At 48.4% G+C, this 24,039-nt stretch overlaps 1 protein-coding gene across 1 annotated transcript in view; it reads left to right on the forward strand.

Moving 5' to 3' along the window:
• Slc4a5 (solute carrier family 4 member 5) overlaps positions 1-24,039 on the forward strand; it is a 68,607-nt gene that overhangs the window by 14,924 nt on the left and 29,644 nt on the right. Inside the window, exons 3-12 of the mRNA XM_059256749.1 lie at positions 5,967-6,127; positions 7,131-7,283; positions 8,419-8,514; positions 11,156-11,211; positions 11,999-12,156; positions 13,234-13,321; positions 15,378-15,532; positions 16,340-16,528; positions 18,356-18,530; positions 22,662-22,795. Of these exons, the coding sequence (XP_059112732.1) occupies positions 5,967-6,127; positions 7,131-7,283; positions 8,419-8,514; positions 11,156-11,211; positions 11,999-12,156; positions 13,234-13,321; positions 15,378-15,532; positions 16,340-16,528; positions 18,356-18,530; positions 22,662-22,795 (1,365 nt within the window). The remainder of the gene's footprint in view (positions 1-5,966; positions 6,128-7,130; positions 7,284-8,418; positions 8,515-11,155; positions 11,212-11,998; positions 12,157-13,233; positions 13,322-15,377; positions 15,533-16,339; positions 16,529-18,355; positions 18,531-22,661; positions 22,796-24,039) is intronic.

A 24,039-nucleotide genomic window follows, 5' to 3' on the forward strand; every position in this document is an offset into this window, starting at 1 on the left:
CAGGAACATCCTCAGCTACATAGCAAGTTCAAGGCCAGTGGGCTACAAAATAAAAATCAAAAAAGAAACAAAGGAAAAAATTCACACAAGTATATATTTTTCTTTTTAAAAGTTTTTTAATCCTTTATTTATGTGTATATATGTGGGAGAGTGGATTCATGGGTGCCCGAGGAGACAGAAGAGAGTATGGAATCCTCCAGAGCTTGATTTATCGGTGGATTGTGAGCTGCCTGACACAGGTATTGGGAATTGAGCTTGGAGCCTCCACAAGGGCAGTACATGCTCTTAACTGCTGAGCCGTCTCTCCAGCCCCAAACAGAATTTTTTGTTTTTTTTAAGATTTATTTTTATTTTGTTTTATTGATTTATTTCATGTATGTGAGTGTTTTGCCTGAACGTAGGTATGTGCACCATGTGCATGCAGTATCCTCAGAGGCCAGAACGGGCCATTGAATCCCCTGGAACTGGAGTTACAGACAGTTTTGAGCTGCTCAGCGGGTGCTGGGACCAGAACCTGGGTCCTTTGCAAGAGCAGTAGGTGCTCTTAACTGCAGAATTGTGGCTCCAGCCCCACTGATATGTTTCTTAAAATAATAAATGTGTAAAATCAACATAGCCTTAGCATCAAAAGTTGCATTCCTCAGGAGATTGTATTGCACTTAAAAATTATTTAAAATGGCCCTATATGGCAAGCCCTTACAAAGCTGAAGCAGGAGTTCAAGACCAACAAGTTCAAGACCAACCTGGGCTACAGTTCAAGTTCAAGACAAGCTTGGGCTACATAGGGGACTATTGCAGTTAGGGTCACTATTGCTGTGATGGAACACCATGACCAAACAACTTGAGGAAAGGGTTTATTTGGCTTACAGTCCACATCACTGTTTATCATTGAAGGAAGTCAGGACAGAAACTCAAATGGGCCATGAACATGGAGGCAGGAGCAGATGCAGAGGTCATGGAGGGATGCTGCTTACTGGCTTGCTTCTCATGGCTTGCTCAACCTTTTTCTTATAGAACCCAGGACCACCAGCCCAGGGGTGGCATCACCCACAATGGGCTGGGCCCTCCCCCATCAATTACCAATTAAGAAAATATCCTACAGGCTTGCTTACAGCCAGATCTTATAGAGGCATTTTCTGAATTGAGGTTCCCTCCTCTCTGATGACTATAACTTGTGTCAAGTTAACATAAAACTAGCCAGCATAGGGACCTTACATTAGAAACTAAACAAAAACAGACAAACAAAAACAAATTCCACTGAGTATCTCAGCTGGTTAGAGTGCTTGCCTAGTGTGCACGAAGCATAAACAAACCAGATCCCATGGAGCTGGAGTTAACAGATGGGTGTGAGCTACCATGTGGCTGCTGGGAATCGAACCCTAGTCTTCTGCAAGAGCAGCCAGTGCTCTTAACAGCCCAGCTGTCCCAGCAGCCCTTCCACATCTTCTTTAAATAACACTGACATCTGATTCCCAGTGCTCTGGACTTGGCCTCAAACTCAGCCATATAGCTGGGAATGATTTTGAACTTCTTTGTTTAAATTATCTAAAATTTATTATGCATGCGTGTGCCTGCACAGTCGCATGACGTGGGGCAGAGGTGACTTTGCAGAGTTGGTTTTCTCATTCCACCTTTATGTGAGTTTCCTGGCATCATCAACTGGATCACTAGACTCCTGGCAAGCACCCTACCCACTGAGCCATCGGGTCAGCCAACCTTGAATTTCTGATCTTCCTGCTTCTACTTCCCGAGTGCCTGCACCATCACGTTGGGTTTTGCTGTTTCATCATTGTTTTGTTTTTGTTTGATACAGGGTCTCCCTATGCAGCCCTGGCTGGCCTGGATCTCACTATGCAGACCAGGCTGGCCTCCAACTCACAGAGATCCACCTGCCTCTGCCTCTGCCTCCTGAGTGCTGGGATTAAAGGTGTGCACCACTGCACCTGGCCATGCCAGGTTGTTTTTTCAAGTGGTGCATGGGGATCAAACAGGCTCCCTGTATTGTGGGCAGGCACTCTACTGACTGAGCTATAGCCCCAGCTCTGTCTTGGCTTTCAGCCATTTCTAGACCTTCCTGGAGGGCTAGCTCCTTCCCAGGCCTGGGGTTTGTGTTGGAAGCCTGGATGGTACCTGGTGCCTTGCTCCTGGACACTTTCTCTCTCGTGCTCTTGTTATGTCTGGATCGGCAGCAACCTGTCCAGTTAACCAGTTGCAGAAAAGGCCTCAGGTCTGGACCTCCCTCTTTGTGACAGAGAGCTGCTTTCTGGAACATGTGACTCTTGAAGGTTCTGTTCAGAGAAGGGGGCACCTGGCTCCTGCCTCTGGCATGCACGGAAGTAGAGGCCAGGGCACTGACCGGGGCTGGATGAAATACCTAAAAGTCTTTTTTCCAACTCAGAGATTTTCTTTCCACTTGACCTGCTTCTCCAAATCTAATTCGTGCTTTTTGAAGCCAACTGTGGTATAAAGGTTGCTTTGCAGTGAATTGTTTGGGATTACATGAACCGTTCCATCAGGGTACCCGCAAGCTTGTAAGCCTGGCTTTGACCAGAGACTTTAGAAACAGCCTGTGCCTTTATTCAATTTAGAAACTATTTAAGCATTTGGGTTATAGAAAGTTCAAATTTACACGAAAGTAGTGTGTATTAGAATGCACCTCCATGTACCCATCACCTACTTTTCAACTGTTACCAATTAACTTGTGGCCAATCTCAAGGTCCCCCAGACATATACTCGGTCATATTAACCTAAGTCCCAACTACCATATCATTCCACCTGCAAATGCTTGAGTTTTTGTCTCTAAAAAATGAGGTCACCTTCTTTAAAATTTTTTTTAGATTTATTTATGTTATTATTGTGTGTGTATTGTATGCCACATGTATACTTGATGCCTGTTGAGTTGAGGGCGTCAGATCCCCTGGAACTGGAGTTATGGACAGTTGTGAGCCATCATGTGGGTGCCGGGAATCAAAACCAGGTCCTGTGCAAGAGCAACAGATGCTCTTAGCTGTTGAGCCATCTCTCCAGCCTGAGGGCACCTTCTTCTTCTTTTTTTAAATAAATTAATGTATTTATTTATTTATTTACTTACTTACTTACTTACATCCCAGCTGCGGTTTCTCCTCCCTCCTCTCCCCCAACCCCCTCTGTTCCCACTCCCCAATCCACTCCTCCTCTGTTTCTGTTTAGGAAAGGGCAGGTCTCCCATGAGTATCAAAACAACAACAACAATTTAAAAAAAAAACATTTATATGCAGTTGCAGTAAGACTAAGCACCTCCCCATGTATTAGGGCTGGGCAAGGAGACCCAGTATGGGGAGAAAGGATTATAGGAGCCAGAGGAGTCAAAGACACAAGAAAACTCACTGAATCAACTAACCTGGGCTCACAGGGGTTCACAGAGACAACCGACAACCAGGGAGCCTGCATAGGACTGACCTAGGCACTCTGCACATATGTACAGTTGTGTAGCTTGGTCCTCTTGTGAGACTCCTAACAGCAGGAACACAGGGGCTGTCTCTAACTCTTCTACTCTTCATACGAGGTCACCTTTTTAGCATAACTGCAATAACACTGTCACCTGGCTGGCCTGGTAAGGAAAGTCTGAAATCTCAGCACTGGGGAGCTGAGGTAGGAAGTTCTTGAGTTCTAGACCAGCCTGGGCTACATACAGAGCAAGATCCAGTCTCTAAAATAAAATAAAGGTAATTACAATGAAATCACTGCAGTATCTAAAAAGAAATGACAAGAATCCATTCATTTCATCAGATTGTGCAGCAGTGCCCACATTTCTTAGATCAGCTCACCTATTGTTTAAAAACACAACTGGTTGGATTGGTGTAGTAGCACATGCTTTTAATCCCAGCACTTGGGAGGCAAAGGCAGGTGAATCTCTGTGAGTTCAAAGTCAGTCTGGCCCACACAGTGAGTTCAGGCCAGCCAGGGCAACACAGAGAGACTTTCTGCGTTGAAAGATACACATCTGAAATCATGTTTAGTCAACCTTCCTCCTCCGCGTTTATCCTTGGCAGTTGTAATTGGAGAGGCTGCGTTGATTGTCCCGACTGGCTTTCCACGTTCTCTTGCTGTGGATCTCATCCCTGTGCTGGTGTTTAACATGTCTCTCTGCCCTCCTGGATCTTCCGCTAAGCTCAGAGCAGGGTGTGGCTTCCCATTGTCACCCCCATCTTCCCTTGGGAGCACGCGGATTACAGTGCTTATTATACCGAGCTTTTACATGGGCTTTTAGGACAAGTGCTTTTACCTCTGACCAGCATGCATCTCCATCTTGTACCTCTGAGGTCAATGTTGCTGGTCTATGGTGATCTTTCTTAGACCATTCTGAGTATTTTAAATTCAAATTTTTATCATTTTTAATTATGTATTTGTGGGGGTGGGTAGCCAGGGAATATGTGTCATTGCTGGCTGAGATCAGAGGAGTCAGATTTCCCTGGAGCTGCATACAGGAAGTTATGAACTGTCTGACATGGGTTCTGGGAATATCTACAAATGCTCTTAACCACTGAGCCACCTCTTTAGTCCTCCACTTATACTTTTTATTTACCTCTGTGCGTCTTCATCATGCTTCAACTGAAAACCAATTCTTCACCTAGCATACAAAGCTGTAGGAAGCACCTCTGTACTAATTTTACAGGAGTAGGCCTGGGATTGCATGCCTGTCATACCCCTAGAAACAGCCACTGGGTCAAAAGATGCACACACTAACTATGGAAAGAAAGTGGTAATGCTACACCTGTGGCACACCGTGACATGTGCTGTTTACCAGCACAGCACATTGACAGTCTTTTTAGGTTTGTTGTTGTTAGTGGTGGTTTTATAGTTTGTTCTTAAGATTTATTTATTTGCCGGGCAGTGGTGGCGCACGCCTTTAATCCCAGCATTTGGGAGGCAGAGAAACCCTGTCTCAAAAAACCAAAAAAAAAAAAAAAAAAAAAAAAAGATTTATTTATTTTATTTTATGTGTATGAGTGTTTGCCTGCATGTGTGTATGTGCACCATGTGTATGCCTGTGGAGGCCAGAAGAGGGCGCCAGATCCCCTGGAACCAGAGTGAGTTAAAGACAGTCGTTCCTATGACATGGGTGCTGGGAACTGAGTCTAGGTCCTCTGCAAGAGCAGTGAGAGCCTTTCATCTGAGCCATCTCTCCAACCCCAGTCTTTAGTTTTGGCAGTCTGAGAAATGAAGGTGTTACTGCATTTGTAGTAACTAAAAAGCCCAGGTCACTAGTAAACGGCCATATTTTCATTCCTCATCATTTCTCCCAGGAATGGCTCATTTCAGGAGTTTTTCTTATTAAATGGAGGGAGTTTTGTTATAAATGGTAGTCCTTTGGTGCTCTATGACAAATATATCTCCTGGTACATTACTGTTCTTTGAATTTGGTCAATATCTATCTCAAACAAACAAACCACAAGATGAGAGGCTGGAGAAATACTAAAAGCATGGGCTGCTCTTACAGAGGATTTGAGTTTCGTTTCCAGAACTTACATGATGGCTTACAATCATCCTTAACCAGTTCCAGGGGATCTGAGGCCCTCCTCTGGTCTTTGCAGGCACTTCATGCACACAGTGCACTTACCTACAGGCAAACGTGCACACAAGTAGCTCAACTGGTCTAAACCTCTTCCAGGCACTCAGCTGGTTTCTTTCTCTTTCAGGTAGCTTGGCTTGTCTGAGAGTCTTCTTTGCAGCTCAACTTTGCTCATCTGAGAGGGACTCTCAGCTTTTATTGTTTACTCTAGCAGGGAGGGGCCTAGGGAATCTGGTCGGTTTCAGGGACTTCCTGAAGCTATTTTGAGTTGTTTACTTCCTGTTTAAGGAGCTTCCTGCAGATGGAATGTTTCCATCTCAGAGGAAAGTTTTGCACAGCACTATTGGGGAGACCTGGGATAGACCTCCTCCTGCGGACTCTGGCCATGCTCTAGCCCTGTTCCTATCTCTTCCAGGTGGATAAAATTTGAAGAAAAGGTAGAGGAAGGAGGAGAACGCTGGAGCAAGCCCCATGTGTCCACACTGTCCTTGCACAGCCTGTTTGAGCTCCGCACCTGCCTGCAGACAGGGACGGTGCTGCTGGATCTGGACAGCAGCTCCCTACCTCAGATCATAGGTGAGGCCAAGGCATCTCTGCTGTGGTCCCCACAAACTAGGGCAAATCCCCCAGCCTCATGTCTACCTGCAAGTCCATGTGACTGGCCAATTCAACTCTGGCGTGATTCTGCAGAGATGAATTTTGACTCTGAAGCTGTCTAGGCAGTGGCCTAGATGCCCTAGTTTCTACACTACGCAGATCTCCAACTGCTAGGAGAAGAGCATCCCTGGAATGTGGTTCAGTGAGGCAGCAGACAGGGCGGGGGCTCCTTGAATGGGCAGAGACTACTGTTGCCGTGGCAACTTGTTTCTTTTCAGAGGAAAATGGACCATCATTCTTCTTTTCTTTCCTTTCTTTTTTTTTTTTTCTGTTTTTGTTTTTGTTTTGTTTGGTTTGGTTTGGTTTTTTGGAGAGAGAGTTTCTCTATGTAGCTTTGCACCTTTCCTGGAACTCACTCTCTGTAGCCCGCGCTGGCCTCAAACTCACAGAGATCCGCCTGCCTCTGCCTCCTGAGTGCTGGGATTAAAGGCGTGCATGTGCCACCACCGTCCGGCTCCAATCTTCCTTCTTTAGCAAACTAGCTCCCACTTAATGGAGTGCCAAACGAGGAGCTGGCTTGCCTCTTGTCCCTAAACAATCTTGTGATTTCTATTCTAACGAGTGCACTTAGTTTTGCTATAACTATTTCTTCTCTAAAAAAGAATTCATTTTGGGGGATGAAAGCCATTTAACACAGCATCCTGGCGCACTTTCAAAGGTCCTATTTCATTCACAACAGGGATAGAAAGAACACGGACTTCTGTCCACATATACCCACACCTGGAGATGCATACACAACTTGATATATGAAGAGATTGGGGGTGGCAGTCCCAACAGTGAGGGGCAAAGCAGCAGAACTACTTTCAAGTCCCTCATCCCTTTGCCCATATTCAGTCCCAGTAATAGCAGGGAAGAACCAAGCCCCCAAAGCTTTAGGCTCTTTCTGTCTCGCATGGGCCTGGCCTGTTTGTTTCTCATCCAGATGATGTCATTGAGAAGCAGATAGAGGATGGGCTTCTGCGACCAGAGCTCCGGGAAAGGGTCAGCTACGTGCTCCTGAGGAAGCATCGTCACCAAACCAAGAAGCCCATCCACCTCTCTCTTGCAGACATTGGGAAGTCGGTCTCCACTACACGTGAGTAGGGCTATTTACAGGTGGACACAGGGCATGTGGCCAGGGGAGCCCATCTCAGTGGCTGGAAGTATCTGACTTTACGATCCTGAAGACATTCTGAGGTTCTTCCAGCCACCTTCTCTGGAAGTCCTTGGGGTGGGCAGCCATACTCCATGTTGTCCCTGACACCAGAGCATAGCAGTTCCTAGGAACAGATGGCTTACAGCCTGTATTGCACATTGCAATGACTTGAGTCTCTGAAATGTGTCCTAATGCCTAGACCCCACCTGGGAGATCTGGATTCTATTGGTCTGCAGTGCATCTTGGGAAAGAGAGACAGGCTAGCACTGCCCAGGAGACCCACACAGCACCAGGGAATGCCTGTAGGGATGGCTTGCTTAGGAAAGGGTCTGGGTTTTTCATTAAGCCCTGTCCCTAAGAGAAGCCAGAAACTTCCACAGAAAACAGAGCACATGAAGATGGTGGGAGCATTAGGGTCACCTCAAGTGTGCCAGGGCTTGTATACCTGGCTTCTAGTGTCATTATGACTAGTAAAGCCTGGGGCCGTTTGGGGAGAGAAGGCTGTTCACTCTAGCTATTGGATCTCAGTATTTGAGAAGTCTGAAGACCCTAGCCCTGGTAATCCCAGAAGACAAACATAGAAACTAGTGAGTGGCAGGATCGGAGATTCTAAAGGTGCCTGCTGCAGCCAGTGTTGATTTGACCAACTGTGAATTCTGTCTCCCTTTCAACTGTACACATATTTACCTGGGTCCTCTGGAAGAGCAGCCAGTGCTCTTAATCACTGAGCCATCTCTCCAGCCCCGTTCCTGTGTAATCTTATTCACACTGTTTCTTTAAAAATTATTTGGGGGGGGGGGCTGGAGAGATGGCTCAGAGGTTAAGAGCACTGGCTGCTCTTCCAGAGGTCCTGAGTTCAATTCCCAGCACCCACATGGTGGTTCACAACCATCTGTAGTGAGATCTGATGCCCTCTTCTAAATAAATAAATAATCCTAAAAAAAAAATATTTTCGGAAGGGGAGATGTCTTGTAGTAGCTTTGTTTAGTCTGCGGTGACTGCATGGCCACTGTGCTAACCAGAGAGGCTGCAGCCGCAAGCATACTGGCACCGCATGCCTTCCTTCCCCTTCCAGATCGCAGCTCTGCCAGGAGTCCCTCGGCAGGCCCGACTCTGCACCGCTCCACTGAGGACCTGAGGATCCGGCAAAGCACCAGCTATGGACATCTGTGTGAGTGTTCTCTGCTGGTCAGGGACAGCAGCACGCTGGCCGTGACAGCTGTGGAATGTCCACACGTCTGTAGATGGAGAAGGTAGAACCCAGGATCTAGCTTTCTCAAGACATCACCAGGAGAAACCAGATTTCCCCTAGACCTCGGCTTGTCCCAAGGCCTGATTTATCACCATAATACTCCTTGCTAGACGTGGAGCTCAACCACGCCCTGGCATCATCAGCACTGACCTCACGTCCTAGGCATGTTGATCTCAGTCAAAACTCTTGTTCTCACCAACTCGATCATTTGTCCTGTTTTCTGGTGAGAACCCTTCCTAGTAATGGTGTTACAGGCAGGTCCTTGGGGCTGGAGCTGCAGCTCAGTGGTAGAGAGCTGGACTAACAGGTTTAAAGCACCACGTTTGATCCTCAGCCAGCAAAACCGCAAGCAAAATGAAATAGAAACCTGGCTGGGTGCAGTGGCTGAGGCAGAAGGATTGCCACAAGCTCAAGGCCAGCCTGGGTTACACCACAGTGAGTTCCAGGCCAGCCTGGGTTACATAGTGAGAGTCTGTCTCCAAACAAACAAACAGTCACCTAAGTCCTTTGCTGAAGGGCACCCAAGACACCCCTCATCACCACAAAGAGGAAACATGAGCGTGGTCAGTAGCAACCATCAGGGGACTGTGAGGTCAAAGGTCACAGTCAAGCTCATTTGTGGTTACTAGGTGAGCTATGGGCACAGTGGCATAGACCTATAATCTCAGCGCTCTGGGGTTGGAAGCAGGAGGGTTGAGAGTGAGTTCTATGTGTGTGTGTGTGTGTGTGTGTGTGTGTGTGTGAGAGAGAGAGAGAGAGAGAGAGAGAGAGAGAGCTAGCCCACCATTGTTTCTTTGCAGCAGGTGCTTGCCTGGTCCATTCTTTCCCCCTCTGTCCTAATGTTTGATTCCTGTCAGTACCACACCCCCCCCCCACACACACACCCCAGCACCTACTCCTGACCTTGTTATTTCTTATGTGGCCGCCAGGGGGCAGTGGTCAGTAGGCAGAAAGTTGCTCTGGACAGAGCTCCGTTCAACTAGTCCTGTGTATAGAGACCCTCTTGTTAGCGGCACCCCTAGACAGGAGGCGTGAGGAAGTGATTATTACTTTGTGTGAACTGGATCGTATGTACCCAGGTACATCAGCCTCCCTGAGGTGGCCCAGTGCGCAGGTGATGATGGGGAAGCCTGAGAGAGAAAGAGACATGCAACCGAGCCCTACAGAACAGAAAAGAAACCCACCCTTTCATTAGAACATCTTGTTATGGAGTGAGCCCAAAGATCCGTGTGAAATCAAGCCATGGTTAAATCTAGGGTCAGGGAAGCAGGCTTCTAAGAGCAAGGGGGAACTTTTAACCCAGGGCACAAACAGCAGTTGATGGAAATTGCTGTTGAGGAAAAATCATCCACTCAGCTTGTCCGGAGCATAAGGTTAAGGGTCGGACAAAAGAAGGCTTGGTACATTTAGTCACAACCCCAAAGACGTCACTCTGAAGGTAAGGGGGGCCCGGAGATCTGGAAACAGGTGTGTGCTAAAGTCAGACTTCCGTCTGAGAAAGAATAAAGAGGCAGGGCGTGCATTCAGGAGTAGAGGGGAGAGATGGAAGTAGGCCCTAACAACCGGTGGGAAGTGGGAGGGAAGAAGCGGGAGGGAAGGGTGAGGGAGGAGCCAAGAATGCCTCCCAGGATGTTGAGTGGCCAGTGGGGGGACGGAGGGAGTGCTGAGTGGAATAAGGTCTCCAGGGAGATTTGGTGGAAGATAATGAGATAATGAACTGGGGTACCAGATGGGGCTGCTCCGAGGTTATGAAGCTCAAGAGAGCGGAACTTGAGATGCACTATGCATTCTGTGTGTCATTACACACACACACACACACACACACACACACACACAGTAGAAACCATAGGAGTGGCTGTGATTGACAGTGATGGAGTGTGAGAGGTTTCTGAGGGAATAGTGGCCAAAACAAAACCCCACGAGAGTCAAGCAGAAGAGGATCCTGGGAAGTGAGTGGAGGAGAGCAGTGCTGTAGAAGCAAGGCAGGGCCACAGGCCCAAAGCCAAGGAATCATAGGGCTGAGCATGCCCACTGGACCACACTGCTAATGGGAAATGAGAAATGGCTTCCAAAGGAAGGGACTCTTGGCAGTTCAGTTCCTGGACTGTCCCTGTTTCCCCATGGACTCTGCCGGCCTGTTTTTTAAAAACTCTCCAGGAGGCTAGAGATGGAACTGGTCTCGTTCACCAAGTTCCAGGCTAGTGATGCCTGGCACCTCATCTGAAAATACATCTCTATATCTCTTCCCATGTGAGCCTGGCACAGAGCTGTACTTGGGGTAGGCATCTCGGTGAGGGTGGAGAAGGTGGGGCCAAAGGCTAGAGGCAAGCATGCCATAGCTTGAGAAGTGAGTAGCCAGAGAGCCTGGAGTCAGGGCTGCTTATTCACACAAGCTGCCCTAGAAGGACAGGAGAGTGGGGATACCAGCTGAAGAGGCTGTAGATCTGAGGGAAGGGGCCTTGCTGCAGTTATGAACGTAGAAGCATAGTTCAGGGCTGAGGGCAAAGGGCTGGGGTGAGCCTGGCTTCCCCTGATAGGCTTGCTTTCCTGTCTCTCCTAGATCACGCCCAGAGTAGAAGCATGAATGACATCTCTCATACCCCAAACATGGACCAGGTAGGACAGCGCTGCCCTGGACTCAGAGGCAGGCAGGGAAGAAGAAAGCCTTGAGAACCTCTCTCTGCAAGGGACCAGAAGTCCCCCAGGACTGAGAAGTAACCTTCCCTAGGACATGTCCGTCATCAGATGGCTCTGAAGAGAAGTCATAAAGACAGAGGGTGGGGTAGTTTGAGCAGAGGATTTGTTGGGGACACTAGGCCCGATCACTCCATCTGTTTGCCTTGCCCTGGACTGCTGGTAGCCAAGAGGACTGGAGTGGGATCCCCTTCACGGTCTCAGTTTTAAAGCCCAAGAACTATGAGTTTCCCAGGAGGTCCTCTTGGGGGGAACGTGGAAGCAGAGAAGCCTCTTGCACCCTTGGAGACTGGTCCAGAGATTTCTTTGAGTAAGGAAGCAGGGCAAAGGGCAAACAGACCATCATAACCGACTTCTCTCAACCACCAAAGGTGAAGGCCTGGAGGGAGGTCTGGGCAGCTTACCACTAAGTTCCAGCAAAGGAGGTTGTAGGTGGGAGCTAGGCCCAGCAATCCCAGGGCTCTTCTCTGACCCCTCGGCTCCCACAGCAGTGGAGTGTCTTAGGGTCTAGTTCATGACCGGATCCTACCATCTATGAAGGCATAATCGGTCTCGGGTTAACAAACATTGAGTCTCGTCATCTACAGAGCTGAGAGAATAGTTGGTCATTTGCTTCAGTCTCTTGATAATGCTGTGGAAGCTGTGTTCTCTGAAGGGAGAGTAAGAGCATGCCAGGTCTTCTTGACGTGTCCTTTTCCTCCCGGAGCAGCGGAAAAACAAATTCATGAAGAAGATCCCTAAGGACTCGGAAGCCTCCAACGTGCTTGTGGGCGAGGTGGACTTCCTGGACCAACCATTCATTGCATTTGTTCGCCTTGTCCAGTCTGCCATGCTGGGAGGGGTGACAGAAGTGCCTGTCCCCACCAGGTGAGTCACCGAAAAGTGCCACCACACCCGTCTCCAGGGGGCCACTCCTCATACAGTCCGCAAGCAGGGATGGCTTTTAAATTATTACGGAACCGGGTACAGTAGTGCACGCCTTTATTCCCCGCACTCAGCAGGCAGATCTCTGTGCGTCTGAGGTCAGCCTGCTCTACATAGAGAGTTCGGGGCCAGCCAGGTCAACAGTGAGACCCTCACAAAAGAGAAGGGTTGTGGGGAGGCAGTAGCCAGGAAGGAAGTTGTTAAGTGGTCTGGGCAGCAATGCCAATGTGAAGATGCCTAGTTGGGGGGCAGAAGCAGAAATGTTTCTTCGACAAGTAAAATAACGAAAGGCAGATTCTGAGGCCAGTGAGATGATTCGGTGAGTAAAGGCGCTTGTCACCAAGCCGGACAATCTGAGTTCAGTCCTTGGAACCCATATGATGAAAGGAGAGAACTGAGTCCTGTAAATTGTCTTCTAAAACTCCACATGTTGGCTGTGGCGTGTGTGCCAGGGCATGTGCGCACACACCCATACACACAATAACTAGCTAACTAAATAAATGTAAAAAGGAAGAGCCAGGCATTGTGACACTTGCCTGTAATCCCAGTACTTGGGAGGTAGAGGCAGGAGGATCAGGAGTTCAAAGTCATAAGAGTTTGACTACATGAAGAGTTTGAGTTTGGGTTATGTGAGAGCCTGCCTCAAAAGACAAAACAAAACAAACAAAAACAAAACAGTAATAGGCAGAGAGATGACTCAGTGATTAATGGTACTTGCTGCTCTTGCAGAGGACCTGAGTTCAGTTCCCAGCACCCATGTTGGGTGGCTCATAGTCACCTGTAACTCAAGTTCTGGGGATCCAGTTCCCTCTTCTGGCCTCTACAGGCACTGCACTCAGGTGCACATACCTCCATACAGACATACACATCATTGAACATAATAATGATGATGAGTTTTAAAAGATTCAAAGGAGGGAAGTTAAAAAGTTAATGGATACATTGAAGGCCAAAGAATTTTTCTCTTCACCTGTTTCTATTTTCCCCTCCTTGTTTCTTCTTCCTCCTCCATCTTCTTTGCAGATTTCTGTTCATTCTTCTGGGACCCTCCGGGAGAGCAAAGTCCTATAATGAAATTGGCCGGGCCATTGCAACCCTCATGGTGGACGATGTAAGTGAGAATTGAGTGCTAATAGCCGTGGTACTGGCACAGCCTCCCCCACGCCCCATCACTACCAGTTTTCTAACAGACATAGTTGAGCCCCTGCTGTGTACCAGGGACCTAAGGATTATGAGATTCAGGGAAAGACCCAGACCCTCTCATGTAGGAGCACTATCCAGTGAGAGGGACAGATCTGCAATATTGAAATTATTATTATATTATTATATATTCTATTATTATAAGTAATAAAAAATAAAATCAACTATGAGCTTGCTGCCTGGGGGAACTAAGACAGGCTCTGTAGATAAAAAGCCAAGGGTGAGCAGGAAGCAGGTAGACTAGCATGACCTTGGGATGCTCACCTTCTGGACAAAGGAAGTGATGAAGGCTCAGGAGAGCTGAATGGAGGTGCAGCAACGTAAGCTCAGTGTGAGAGCTCCCCAAGGGCAACTCCAGCGAGGTGAGCCAGAGACCATACATGTCCTGGGAGAAGACCAGGTCTTGCTATGTCTCCAGAGTGACGGGGAGGCTGGAGGTCTTTAAACACAGACATAACCCCAGCAAGCCTGTAAGTCTTTTTGCAACCTGACCCTTCCAGGGGGAAACTCTGAGCAGTAATGAATGGATTTGAAAATCAGGACTTCTCAGACGGGGCTCTGTAGAGGTTTTCTCATGTGCTTGCTCTGTGGGAAACAGAAATGGAAGGTCAAGGAACTCTACAAAGTCCTGCAGAGCTGTTACCGTGGTCGGCATCTAGGCCGAGTGCGTCCAGGTTCTTTGGCTCTTCCTCAAAGACTTGAAATGAAGCCGAACAAAGATTTGCAGAAGCGGCAGGGGGACTTGAATCAAAGCAAAGCAATAGAACTGGTCGGGTACGCTGTTGAGAGTGACAGCGGGCCACATGCGTGAGGGTTCTCAAGGACCCTCCAGGATTCAGGAGAAAAGGAGTGTGTGTAATTTGGGTGATTATTTTGAGTGATAGATTCAATTATACAATCATTTCCTGTTGTGAATATCCCTTCCCATGACACATCTGATGTTGATTGTGTGCACACCCAATTTTTCATAGGTATGAGATGGTAAGTAGAGGAGTCTCCCTAAAAGTTCACTTGGAGGACTCGGTTTGACTTATTACACAAAACTAGTTCAGGCCGATGGCCCTCCCTGCTTTCGTGCCCCCACACAAGGAGAGTACCATTGAATAGAGCCTGTCTGTGTTTGGTGGTTGTTAAGGGGACGAGACAATTCCATTGTTCAGAGTGGAGTGTGTGTACAGACCAGTGCACAGGGGCCCTATATGGCTAATGAGTTGCTAGGTGCGCGTGCAGAAATGAGTATGTGTGCATAGTATGTGCAAGTAAAGGTTCTAGGCTGCCAAATGCACTATTAGAAGAAGTGAGTATGTCGGGCCGTAGTGGTGCATGTCTTTAATCCCAGCACCCGGGAGGCAGTCAGGCGAGTCTCTGTGAGTTCAAGGCCAGCCTGGTCTACAGAGGGAGTTCCAGGACAGCTAGGGCTACATAGAGAAACCTTGTCTTTAAAAACAAAAAGAGAGAGGAGGTGGGGGAGGGGGGAGAAAGAAGTGAATATACTAGATAGCCCAAATCAAGAGTCCCAGGTGGATACGCTATTCTCTATGCTTGCCTGTCTCTAAAGAAGGACAGCGACCTGGGTTTTAGATCTGAGGTGACTACCTGCTCTAAGAACTGGCACTTTCCTATTGTCCCCTATTTCCCCTACTGCCTTTGTCCTTATGCACCCACTGAAATCAAGTTGGCATCCGGAGCAATGACTAAAATTGGCTCCTTTAAAAACAGTTGTGGCCGGGCGGTGGTGGCGCACGCCTTTAATCCCAGCACTCGGGAGGCAGAGCCAGGTGGATCTCTGTGAGTTCGAGGCCAGCCTGGTCTCCAAAGCGAGTTCCAGGAAAGGCGCAAAGCTACACAGAGAAACCCTGTCTCGAAAAACCAAAAAAAAAAAAAAAAAGGTAAAAACAGTTGTGATGTGAGGGGCGAGCTGAGCCCTCTTTCTCCTTCCTGTCTCTCTCCTTCCTCTTCCTCCCCAGCTCTTCAGCGATGTGGCTTATAAAGCCCGGAACCGAGAAGATCTGATTGCAGGAATTGATGAATTTCTAGATGAGGTCATTGTCCTTCCCCCTGGAGAATGGGATCCAAACATCAGAATTGAGCCGCCCAAGAAAGTGCCCTCGGCTGACAAGAGGTGTGTGTCAAGGATGAGATCAACAGAGGGCGCTCCACATCCAATTAAATGCTCCACATTTTATTCTCTTTGTAAGAAATCAGAAGCCAGCAGGGCTTCCTGTGAACAGCTGTAGTCAGGGATCGGGGTCTGTGTAGGGGGAGGGGTATTACTGAACCATTTTCTGTCATGTGGTGCGTGCGTGCGTGCGTGCGTGTGTGTGTGTGTGTGTGCGCGCGCGCGCGTGCGCGTGTGTGTAGTCTTGTTTGAATATGTGTGTGTGTGCATATGTAGAAGCCTGAGGTTGATGTCTGGGAATTTTCTTCACTGCTCTCCCCACCTTATTCACTGAGGCAGAGTCTCTCAATGAGCCCAGGCTGGCAGATTTGGCTAGTCTTGCTTGCTCTGGGGTTCCCCTGTGCTGGAATTACAAGTGGCTGCCTTGCCCACCCGACCTTCACATGACTTCTGGGAATCCCAACTCTGGCCCTCTGGTTTGTGTGGCAAACGCTTTAAAAGCTGAGCCACCTCCCCACCTCCATCTTAATTTCCCTGCCATTTAAGACATTTAAGTGCTGGGCGATGGTGCAGCACGCTTTTCATCCCAGCACTCAGGAGGCAGAGGCAGGCAGATCTCTGTGAGTTCCAAGCCAGCCTGGTCTACAGAGCGAGTTCCAGGGCAGCCAGGGCTACACAGAGAAACCCTGTCTTGAAAAACAAAACAAAAGATATTTAGTAATTTTTTTGTTGGAGGCGGGAAAGGGACAGTCCTGCGGGGTTGGGCCCTTCCCAGCCCTGATCTCCCCTACCCCCCACTTTCTCTTTCAGGAAATCTGTGTTCTCTTTGGCAGAGCTGGGCCAGATGAACGGCTCTGCGGGCGGAGGCGGTGCCTCGGCTGGAGGAGGCGGCGGTGGCGGAGGGGCTGGAGGTAGCGGGGCCGGCGGAGTGGGCAGTGGCGATGAAGCTGAGATGCCAGCTATGCATGAAATCGGAGAGGAGCTGATCTGGACCGGAAGGTGCCCGCTCCATGCCCGGCAGAGAGCCTGCAGTCCTGAACCCTCCCTTCTGGTCCTGTTAGCAACCCTCACGCTGCTGTGTGCAGCGCCCTCTAGGGACGGAGTGTGACCACTGCAGTCTTTCTGCACTCCAGTGAAGCCCCTCTTGGCTCTTGAGCTGTGTTGAGTAAGAGGAACAGAAGGACCCCAACCATAAGGAGGAACCCAAACTTTTCTCTAGACATCCTTTGGTACCCGTGTCAGAAACAATGTACCACAAACAAGATAGTGTAAGACTACTGAAATCCATTTTCACACAGGTTGAAATGGAGATGTCAGCAGGGAGCAGGGTCTGAAAGACTGAGGCAGGAGGATTTCTGCAAGTTCCAGGCCAGTCTAGGTTTTAATATGAGACCCTGTCTCAACCTGACCCTCTAAATAAAGATGCCAGCACCACTGCCTGTGAGCCTCTGAGTACAGCCTCCTTGGAGTTCTAATGGCAGCCAAGCGTCTATGGCACTCCTGAACTTGGCACTTGCATCCCCTCAGTTTTTGTCTGTGTTGTTACATGGCCTTGCTTGTCCCTGTGTGGATGTCTTTGGGTAGTATTGCCCTGTTTCTCTAAGGGCTGAATCAGTGCTCACTCTTAATGACTTCATTGTAACTTAATTACATCAGCAAAAACTTTTTTTTTTTTTTTTTTTGTGGTCTCATGTAACCCAAGCTGACCTCAGGCTTACTACAGCAGAGGATGACCTTGAACCGATGATGCCCCTAACCCACCCACTCCAGAGCTGAACTCACAGCCACCACCATGCTTGGCTTATAATCCAGGGCCTCATGCATAGTATGCATGGTAGGCAAGCACTCTCCCAACTGAGCTGCATTCCCAAACCCAAAGGCTTTCTAAATAAAATCATATCCACAAGCACCAGGGGTTGGAGATGTAATATATCTTTTTAAAAGAAGTACAATCTAATATATAATAGTACATTTTAAAATCTTAGTATTATTAAAAAGCGTCATTTTTCTCTTCTTTGGGGGGAACACGAGGAACTTGTCCTGGCCTGAGTTCTCTGGCTGCTCCTGGAGTCGCCCAGGTTGACTGAGATTTAGGGAAGTCCGTAGAAGTACAAGGCTCTGTGTAAATGATGACTTGGGGATACAGCTGTGTGCTGTGTCAGTTTCTCGCTGTGATAAGACACTCTGATGAAAGCAACTTCAGGGAGAAGGGCGTATTCTGGCTAGAAGTTTAGGTTACAGCCCATCACGTCGGGGGAGTCAAAGCCGCAGGAGGGAACTGGTCGTACTGCAGCCACAGCCAGGCAGCAGAGCAGTAAATACTTGCTCGTTCTCATCTCGATTCTTCCATTTTGTTCGGTCCCAGATCCCCTGCCCAGGGAGCAGCCTCGCCCTCAGTCAAGAGGAGTCTTCCACATCAATTGTTGTCAAAGTCCAGATAAGCCCCAGCAGGCATCCCCAGAGACCCATCTCCTGAGTGATTCTAGATTCGGTGAAGTTTGGCGGTTAACACTAACCATCACGTGTTGTATGGCTTGGGTTGGTTAGGGACACGAGGAAGACCATCACAGTGGAATATGTTCCACAGGGAAGTTCCCATCAGGACTTCCTCCTCTCAGACAGTCTGTGTCCACCCTCCCTAGTGTGGATGGTGCAGACTGCAAACTTTCAGGCCTACGTGAGTCATGTCTGATCCTCAGTGTTCTGGTAGGAAGATTGTAACTCCGTCTACCCCTGCTCCTCACCCCAGACTCTGTAGGGCCCTGGAGGCATCCCCACCCCTCCTGTGCCTGCAGAGGAAAGCAGTCTCCTGCCTGTCTCAAACAGGTTCTTTGGGGGCCTTCGCCTGGATGTCAAGAGGAAGCTGCCCTGGTTCCCAAGTGACTTCTATGACGGCTTCCACATCCAGTCCATCTCGGCTGTTCTGTTCATCTACCTCGGCTGTATCACCAACGCCATCACCTTTGGTGGGCTTCTGGGGGATGCCACAGACAATTATCAGGTGAGTGTGAGCTGGGGACAGACGGACAAACACCAAATCTACTGCCGCCTGCTGGCAGTAAGGGGTTTCAGTGTGTAATCCCAACACCAAGGGTGCGTGTACCACCGTCAGTCTGGACATCGCTTTATGTAACTCTTTACCCTTCCAATAAAATAATGATTTTAGGAATAATGTAACTTTTAGGGAAATCAGCTACATTACTGTTTGTTACTTTCCCCACTGAATATTTAATGAACTTAATCAGCACTGTTAATTAAGTTGGCTAATTGTGGCCTTCTTACATTTTAATTTTATTTTTAAAATATTTTATTTTATGTGTATGAGTGTTTTGCCTGCATGTATGTCTATGTACCATGTGCATTCAATGCCATGGAGGCCAGAAAAAAAGGCATCGGGTCCCCTGGAACTGGAGTTATAGGCTGTTGTGAGCTGCCCTGTGGATGCTGGGAACTTGGGTCTTCTAGAAGAGCAATCAGTGCTCCTAACCCCTGAGCTATCTCTCTATCCAGCCTTCTCTATTTAGAAAACTCATTTTAGCTGGGCGGTGTTGGTACACACCTTTAATCCCAGCACTCTGTAAATTCGAGGCCAGCCTGGTCTACAGAGCGAGATCCAGGACAGGCACCAAAACTACACAGAGAAACCCTGTCTCGAAAAACAAAACAAACAAACAAATAAACTCACTTTGATTTCTTAGCTTAGTGTTAACATGTTTATGGAATGAGAGTTGTTGCCATGGTGACATCACGGGGCTTCCCTGGGGATGGTGTTGGCTTCATAGAGATACCTGCCAGTCTCCTGTCAAGGGTCTTCCCCAGTGGCGGAACCATTAGGCAGCTCAGAGCAAAGACAGGCCTGGTGGTACTGGCCTATGATCTCAGCTACTCGGGAGGCTGAGGGATCAGAAGTCCAAAGCCTGCCTGGGCAACTTAGCATGATGTTGTCTCCAAACAAAAAAATATGTGTGGTGTGACAGCACATGCTTGCAACTCCAGCCCTTAAAATACATAGGCAGAAGGATCAAGAGTTCAGGCAAGCCCCTGCTGCACATTGGGTTGGAGGCTAACCTGGGATACAGTCGACCTTGTCTCAAAAAATAAAAATTAAAAAATAAGGAGCAGGCTGAGTATAGTGGTGCATGCCTTTAATCCCAGTACTCAGAGGAAAATGGAGGTAGATCTCTGTGAGGTTAAGGCCAGCCTGTTCTACATAGAGAGTTACAGAGCAGCCAGGGCTACATAGAGAGACTCTATCTCAAAATAGCAACAATGAAAAAGTCAGGAGCTGACCCAGTGGATGAAAGCCCCTGCTGTTCAAACCTGATGATCTGAGTTAGATCCCAGGTCCCCACAGTGCAGGAGGGAACAGACTCCTAAAAGTTGTCCTCTGACTTCTACATTTGTACTGTGGTGTGTGTGTGTGCATGCACACGTGGGCACACACACAGAGAGTAATAATAGTAATACATAAGTTTTTTAAATATTAAATTAAAAAATTAGAAAGTGGTAAGGACCTAGCTCAGAGGTTTCCTAGCATGCTCAATGCCCTGCATTCAATCCCCAATGCTTGCCAAACAAATCAAACAATATAAAAGCTCAGAGCACCAAGGAAAGACCCATTTTCAGATGTGGAAATGAGTGTCTGTCATTGCCTATACCTGTCTCCCAAGCTTCAGGTCCATGCCCAGCTGCCTCCTGGGCATTCCTACATGGCTGCCTCTCTGAATCCCCTGGCTCGCACAGACAACATGACATCTGTCATCTTTTCGTCTTCTCACCAGCTGCTCATGATTCTTTCCCAGCATAACATGTGACATATGCCTCACCCTGCTGTCCCTGCCAGAAGCTAGCATCACCGTGAACTCCTACATGCCAGCTTCTCCTAAGGCTCTCAGGGCATGGCCCTGCTTGTCTGTCAAGCCTCGCCTCTGCATTCTCTTCCTCAGCATCCTGCCCTTCACACAGTGTGTGTCCTGTCGATCCTGATCATCCTCAAGTCCTCGGGACACACACCCTTCTGTTTCTCTCCTTGGGACCAGCTGCTCCTCACTCCACTTAACCAGCCTCTCCTAGCCAATACTTGCTTATGTTTGGGATCTCAACTTCCACATATCTGTCTGGAGTGACCTTCTTGGTGGCCCCTTCTCTTCTGCTGTGAGCTTCTCTGGCACTGAGAACCCATGCCAGCATCCCACGCCTTGGAAGTGGCACTCAACCAGGGGCAGTTTGATCCCAGGGGACATTTGGCCATATCCACAGCTGGGCTTAGTTTTTATAACTGGGAGGGGCCGTGACTATTGACATCTAGTGACTACAGGTCAGGGATGTTACTAAATAGCCCACAATGCACAGGGCAGTCCTCACACCTGAGAATCATGCACCAAATCATCAATAATGCCTAGGTTTAAAAGGCCTAAAAAACTAGCTACGTATCTACATGTTCCACTAAGCTGAAAATGTGCTCTGCTGTTCACTGGCTGGTTTCTGGTGCCTATCACATTGCTTTGTAGCTGTAACCAACCGTCTTATTAAATAGGAAACACAGAACCAATGCAAAGAAGAAAGCCAAGAGATCAGAGCTAAGAGCCTTACCCTGCAGCTAGCCTCTTAAGCCAAGAGACCTCTCCGAAAGAGACCTATTTCCTGTGTGTTTGTCTTTATATAGTCTTTCTGTTCTGCCTTCTCATTGGTTGTAAACCCAAACACATGACTGCTTCGTCACTGCCTGTCTGTAGAGACTTCCAGGTCTTCTATGGTTGGGATTGAGATTAAAGGCGTGTGTCTCCAATGCTGGCTGTATCCTTGAACTCACAGAGATCTACCTAGCTCTGTCTACCAAGTGCTGGGATTAAAGGCGTGCGCCACCACCGCCATGCTTTTGCTATGGCTCTAATAGCTTTGACCCCCAGGCAACTTTATTTATTAACATACAATTAAAATCACATTTCAGTACAAATAAAATACCACCATATTGCTTGGTACATAGTATGCTAAAGATCTATTTATGCTGATTTTATTAATATGACTGTTTTACCTGCATGCATGGATATGCATACGGTGCCTGCAGAAGCCAGAAAAGGGCGTTGGATCCCCTGGAACTGAAATTACATTTGTTAGCTATTGTGTAGATGCTGGGAACTGAACCTGGGTCCTCTGGAAGAGCAGCAAGTGCTCCTAGCTGCTGAGCCATTTCTCCAGTACCTGCTGGGTGGCCTTTGAATGAATGATTTGGTCTGAAGCCTAAACGCAACCCATCGATATTTGAAAATAAATGAATAATTACATGATTGAATGATAACCAGAGGGGCACAGGGATGAGCATATTCACTGTTTTGTAGACCTTGGTTTGACAGCAGAAGTCCCAGGGAACCTTTATCCAAATGGAATTAGAGAGTGAGGTTGGCCATGGTCAAAATGGAAGACAGGAAATGGGAGGCAGGATTGGGAAGAGAGAGTCCACTGACAGGTCCTTGGAGAGGCAGTTAGTTTTAGCCTGTGTAGAGAGGCCCCTGCTGTGTGACATTCTTTCTGGGGAGACAGAACCAACATCTACTCACCCCAGATAGGGAGTCCATGACAGACCAATGTACGGATACCACCAAAGCTACATTTGGTGAACCCTGAGTTTTTCTGTGGTTACTTCTGGATGAGGGATTACTCACAGGAACAGAAATGACTCAAACACAGCTGTATCACCAAAGCCAAGCCCAGCATAGGGGATAGCACACAAAAGCTGGAGACCTGGAGCGCACTGCACAGCCTGCAGGAGCTCACCAGGTTGAAGGGCATCCTTTCCAGTTGCCTCAGTTGGCCTGACCTCCTAAAGGCAGCTCAGTTTGTCTGAGATTATCTCTCAGCAGGTCTTATACTTTATATGCGTGGGGGGAGACTGACTATTGTATCTGTTCAGATTCAGGGACTTCCTGAAGCCAGTGAGTTGTTTCTTTCCTGAGCTTCAGGAGCTTCACTGCAGGAAAGTTTCACTTTCCCTTTACAACAGGTTGTTTTACGCCCCCTGCAAAAATCCTGTATTCTAATGAGCTTCCCTCTAAGACAGCAGGTTTTAATCTCAGAGGAAGTGGCCCAACAGCCCCTTCTGCCTCCCTGAGCCTCTTGCTTTCTCTTGCAACAGGGAGTAATGGAGAGCTTCCTGGGCACCGCCATGGCTGGTGCCTTGTTCTGCCTCTTCTCGGGGCAGCCCCTCATCATCCTCAGCAGCACCGGGCCCATCCTCATCTTCGAGAAGCTCCTCTTTGACTTCAGCAAGTAGGTACCGCATGGCAGGCTCCATGCCTACTCTCGAAATTAAGGCAGTCAGCCCAGGCGAGGGTGGAGAATAGGTCCAGGCCAGGTGTGGGGTTGAGGGGTGGGAGGATGGAGGGGGGCTGTGAGGAGGGGCATCTTGAACTGTGGTTGTTGGGTGGTTCCTTCTGACTCCTGTAAGCTGCACTGAAGTCATCTGAGTACAGATTAGCACTTAGGGAGCAAGCCAGGCCACATCACTGCTCACTGGAAAGTCAGTGTGGTAGAGAAGGAGCCTTGAACTGGAAGCTCAGCTACCTTATGGGTTTGGATGAGACTATTTCTTAAGGCGGCTCCAGACCATTCATCTCAAATTCTCTACTGAGCACCAAAGTCTTAGCAGCTTCCTGACACCCAGTGAGGTCTTTTCCAAGAATTCTCAAAGACCAGACGCCCCAGAGCTGGGGAGGTGGCCAGTCAGTAGAGTGTTTGCCCTCTAAGCATGGACCTGAGCTCAATCCCCAGAACTTACCCACGTGTAAAATCTGGTGGCACATGCTTACAATCCCGGTGCTTGGGAGGTGGAGATGGGTGGATCCTGGGACTCCCTGAGGGGACTCTGGCCAGCTTGAGTGTTGTGAACATGGCTCTGGCAGGCCTTGCCCTTCTCTCCCATTCCCTCTGCCTTGCTAAAAACCAGTAGATTACATCTAAGGCTAGCCCCCAAGACCACTTCATCCTCCTCAGGCTGACTACCAACATCCAGCTACCAAAGTATTGAAGTCCAGCAATCAGAAGCCCCCATTGGCTGCCCTAATTAACATGCCCAATTAAAATTAAACACCTCATCCTAACACAAGGTTTCCCATTTTACCTTTATCTACTGCCACTTGCCTATGGGCCACGTCTGTCTCCTGTCTATGCAGAGGCAGGCCTCTGTCTCCCCACCCCCACCTCCATCAAATACCCCTACCCCCTCTCCCTTGTTCCCTTCCCCTTCTCCCTCATCCTCTATCTTCTGTCTTGTCTCTTAGTCCCTGCTCTCTGTCCCTCTGGGGCAAATAAATCTCCTTTGTGCTGAGAACTTGGCCTTGGGGGTCCTGAACCAGTACTTTTCCTTTCACTCCCTGCCTGGAGTTTTCCACACATGCGCATCAGCATACATACAAACCCACAAATACATGTGCATGCACACATAAACACACATGCGCGCGCGCACACACACACACACACACACACACACACACACACATTAGGCAACCCAACCC

This window comes from Peromyscus eremicus, chromosome 3 (assembly GCF_949786415.1).
Source record: "Peromyscus eremicus chromosome 3, PerEre_H2_v1, whole genome shotgun sequence".
In the NCBI taxonomy this organism is placed as follows: Eukaryota; Metazoa; Chordata; class Mammalia; order Rodentia; family Cricetidae; genus Peromyscus; species Peromyscus eremicus.